This window comes from Ostrinia furnacalis, unplaced genomic scaffold (assembly GCF_004193835.3).
Source record: "Ostrinia furnacalis isolate ACB-3 unplaced genomic scaffold, ASM419383v2 OfSCF5129, whole genome shotgun sequence".
Taxonomy (NCBI): domain Eukaryota; kingdom Metazoa; phylum Arthropoda; class Insecta; order Lepidoptera; family Crambidae; genus Ostrinia; species Ostrinia furnacalis.
In genome coordinates, this window is record NW_021135368.1 from 799,545 (window position 1) to 804,272 (window position 4,728).

Below are 4,728 nucleotides of genomic sequence, written 5' to 3' on the forward strand. Positions count from 1 at the left end.
ACGACCAGCGATGGCTGCAGCAATTTCGTCCAAAACGAACAACAGTGAATTTTTTCCGCTTTCTACGCTTTATTCTGGTCTCGTGATAAGGTTTAATTTAAACCAGTATACTAGCTTCATTCCATAGTTACAAAACAGAAGCTTATACCAACAACTTATAAACATTTTCACTTTGGTCTACCTAAGAACTGCAATGTTTTTTCAATACATAGTTATACATATTATACAAAAATATTTTTTTACTTTATTCGGAAAACAAACAGTGTTAATTGACTTATTAACTATCTGAATATAAAGCTTTACACCAATTATATGTTTTCGCATACAATAACTGAAATAATGTTTACTAATATACTTAAATTATTTTATACTTTTTACGCCACAAATTACGCTGCAAACTAAACAACATACTTAAAGATAAAAAATAAAATATAAAACAGGAACATAAGAACTTCCGGTCAGGGAACCAACTCAAACCACTCTTTCGACATAGTTTTTTTAAAATCTACTGGTTTGGAGTTGAACAGGTCCAGCTCACGATCATCGACGAGCCCGTTCACCTGGGCCGCTGCTCGCACAAGGAAAGAGTTCTGTCTATAATTTGTAGAACATTGAGGAATACAGATTGCAGTAGGTCGTCTGACTGATCTGTTTGGTACTTTAAGTTTAATTGAGGAAAGAAGGTCTGGCGTATCTATTTGAGACTGTGCTATTTTCACATACAGCACAACGTCTGCGATTCTACGTCTCTCACTCAAAGGCAGTATATGATGTCTCTTACACCTGGATTCATATGAGGCATCGTATTTTTTACATTTATACTGCAAGAATCTCATCAGCTTACGTTGTATACTTTCTAATCTATTGATGTATATGTTATACTGTGGATACCAGAGGTGCGATTGTGTAAAGTTGTTCATNCCAGATCTGTGAACAATATTCCAGGGCACTACGCACAAATGAACAGTAGAGTATCTTGATGATTTTGATGCTCGAAAACTGAGAACAAGATCTCATTACGAATCCCATGAGTTTAATGGCCTTTCTAGAGATAGTGTCTACGTGTTTTTCATAAGTTAGTTTAGTGTCGTGGGACTCGTGGGTAACGCCCAGATCCTTGATTTCGTTAACACGTGTAAGTTCTTGCTTTTTTAAAATATAGTTATTTAAAATAGGTTTAGGTTTGCGGGTGAAAGTTATCGAGAAGCATTTACTAACATTTAGGTCCAGTTTGTTCCGATTGCAATAATCTTCCAACCTTACGAGATCACCCTGTAATAGACAACAATCATGAAGCGTTTCAATCTTCTTGAATATTTTCATGTCGTCTGCATACAGCAAGAATTTTGAAGACTGAAAGCATGAGTTTATGTCATTGACAAAGATGTCAAACAGTAGAGGCCCCAACAAAGATCCCTGTGGGACACCGGAAGGGACATCATGCCATGCGGATGAGTATCCGTTAACTGCAACGGCCTGAGATCTATTCTCGATATAAGATGAAAACCATCTGAGCAAATTGCCATGGATTCCAGCAGACAAAAGCTTTTCCAGCAGTATTGAGTGATCAATACGATCAAATGCCTTGCTATAATCGGTAAATATAGAATCAACCTGACGACCAGAATCCATATTTGAGGTGACAAAATCCGCAAATGAGAGGAGATTAGTTGCTGTTGACCGCTTTTTGAGGAAACCATGCTGCTCAGGGATAAAAAAGTTAGATAGGGCACTGTATACTTGGTTGTGGACTATCCTCTCAAACAATTTTGAGAAGATGCACAACTTGGATATCGGCCTATAATTTTTCACTTCACTCCTACTTCCGGATTTGTGAATGGGCGTGACAAAGGCAGATTTCCACATTTTAGGTACAATACCCTCCTTAAGGGAGCGGTCAAATAATATGGTAAGCGGTTTTGTTAATTCATCAGCACATCTAACTATGAAAAGTGGCGAAATGCGATCTGGACCGGCTCCCTTATTTAAATCAATTGACTTTAATAACTTAAGGACGTCTTCCGCTAAAACCTCTATGTCGCTAATCGAATAAGAACTATTACAGTCAGGTGTGTCCTTACAATCTCTGTTATTCAACGATGGTGATAAAAAAGTTGATTGGAAATATGTTGCAAAGAGATTACATATCCCTTCGCCAGATTCAGATGTGATACCATTATATGATAGACTAGAAGGAAGAGTATTATTACCTTTCTTAGTATTTTTTATAAATGACCAAAACAATTTAGGATTCTCAGTTATAGATACTTCCATTTTATTGAGGTAATCACGATAACATTTATTTTCGATTGATTTCGCTCTTTTACGCAGAAGAGAAAAGGTACTATAGTCAGATGTGTTACCATAAATCCGAAATTTCTTTAGGTATTTAGACTTTTCTCTCAATATTTTAATCAAGCTAGTGTTGTACCATGGCGGGTAAGTAGAAGGGTAATATTTTTTCTGCGGTATGTATTTATCTATAGCGTCATAGAGGCATTTGTAAAAGAAGTCAAGAGCGTCGTCCAGAGGATCATTATTTATTAAAGAGTATTCCCAGTCCACTGAGTTGAGGTATTCACGGATCCTCTCATAGTCTCCCCTACTATATAGGTACTTGAGCCTATGGTTTGCTTTCAGGGGTTCGAAAACGGCAGCACTTAATGAAATACTGAGTGATTTGTGGTGGGCATCTTCTGGTACTAAGGGATCATCACTACATGAGACAACCAAATCGACATTACTTAAGGTTAAGTCCAAAAGCCTATTGTTTATATTTCGACATAGATTATACTGATTCAGGTTACATTCAGTCAGAGTGTCGAAAAAGTATATTTGAGCTTCGCCTACAATTCCCATCGGTTCAATAGTATCGCCGTTTTGATACCAATCCACATTACTGAGGTTAAAATCACCCAATATGATGAATGTATCGTTTGGACAAGAATTTATTATGTGCGAGAGTTTATCTGAGAAATTTATAAGCTGAGTTTTGTAGGAATATCCAAGTCTTTCTTCACAGAGGTAGAGAGTACATATGTGTATTTTGTTTGAATTATTATTTAATTTATTTTTATAATTAATAGTAACCCAGATATCTTCGGCTGTCGAATTCCAGTCCGGTCGGTCAACAGCCGTGTGTTCACGGCGCACAGCCAAAAGCACACCCCCACCATATTTTACTTGGGTTTCAGAGTAATTCCTATCGCGTCGAAAGACGAGATACCTATCATCAAAAAGCTCCGCGTCACCTATTCCAGCAATAAGCCATGTTTCAGTCAATGAAATAACATCATAGGAATTCATAAAAACATTTCGCTTAAAAGAGTGCGTTTTTGTGCGCAGTCCCCGGGTATTCTGATAATATAAACTCAGTTCATTAGCCATCACAACTAAAAATAAATAAAAACATGTAAAACACTGTGTTAAACGAAATACAATAATTATTGTGGTAAAACAATCTGCAAATATTAATGATCATGTGAGAACAATAATAAAATGTTAAAATAGATATGTGCCAAACCATCGAATACTTCCTCCAGCCAACCATTCCCAATAAAAACAAATCATATGAAAAGCAGCCATACAGGCAAGCAAGCTCGCCAGCAACAGATAAGCCCCAAAAAGTCCCGCAAGATTCGCCGCCCAACTCCAAATAATTATAAAAATGCAGGGTATACTTAAAACAGTCGAGTCGTATCAACGTAGGCATAAAAACTAAGCATTCTTGGCTACGCGCAAGCGAACATAGGCGCAGCTTTATTAGAGCGCAGGCGATAATGACCATTAAAACCGGGCGAGCGCAGTCACGGGCGGGCGGAAACCGGCTGAGTAACAGAGAATTACTTACGTGCGTAGACCGCTCGCGCAGTGTTATAGTTGCCGCGAGCGGAACCGGTATGCAGAGAGCGGGGATGAGTGTGGTTCCCAAACTGTGTGCAGCTAGCAAATACAAAATACAAGCAATCTGTATACTAACGATTAACAAATTAATTATTAAGCGATTTTTAGTAAGTCCTTTTCGGTTTTTATAAAAAATATTGGCGTGGTGTCCGATCTTCTTGCCATAATCTTGCAATGCTTGACCCAAATGTATTGAAAGTTTTTTTCTTTAGCTAATGTCCTCGCTTTGCTCAATAGGTTTTTGTTATATTGTGTTAAATGATCATTAACGTAGAAATTCCCCTCCGCCGCGTAGCCTATATCTGACAGTTTGTTTTGTTTCTTCTTACGCGACGCCGCTACGTAGTTTTCTTTTGTGTAACGACTGTGGAATGACACTATTATTGGCTTTTCAATCTTAGGGACTCTAGTTGGGACACGTGCGATATAGTTGATATCTTCTTTCTTGATAACAAGTTTGTGGTCAGATTGTTTGTTTGTGTTGCAAATTCTTCCTTTATTTCGTTAATTTTCATGTTAAGGTTTTCATTTATTTGTTTAAGTAAAAGTTCCAATTGGGTATCCATTTTCTACCAATTAGTTAAAATTTCAGAAGCTGGTCACACTTAATGTCCAAGGCCGTGAACTTTTTGTCGTTGTCTATGGTATTTGATCTGTCACTGGCTGTCACTGTCAGCTGACGGAAGTTGTTTGGTGGTTAGGTTATGTTTATAGCTATGGAGATGTTTAACGTTAGCTTCATTTTTCACACTTTTTCACGTTTTATCCTGAATATTTTCGTAAAATTCACGTCACCTCAGATCGTCCAAGTGTTTAACTATGAAG

The 4,728-nt window shown here is 37.5% G+C and overlaps 1 protein-coding gene across 1 annotated transcript; it reads right to left on the reverse strand.

Moving 5' to 3' along the window:
- Positions 1 to 237: 237 nt before the first annotated feature.
- Positions 238 to 1,032, reverse strand: LOC114360731 (uncharacterized). The gene is made up of 2 exons (XM_028315519.1): positions 922 to 1,032; positions 238 to 890 (listed from the first exon to the last, which is right to left on the reverse strand). Exons 1-2 carry the CDS (start codon positions 1,027 to 1,029, stop codon positions 459 to 461), a joined length of 540 nt encoding a protein of 179 aa, XP_028171320.1. The 5' UTR covers positions 1,030 to 1,032; the 3' UTR covers positions 238 to 458.
- Between the last annotated feature and the right edge of the window lie 3,696 nt (positions 1,033 to 4,728).

Excerpts from the sequence above, each read along its gene's own strand:
- LOC114360731 (XM_028315519.1), bottom strand. The coding sequence starts at position 1,029 with ATGGGATTCGTAATGAGATCTTGTTCTCAGTTTTCGAGCATCAAAATC.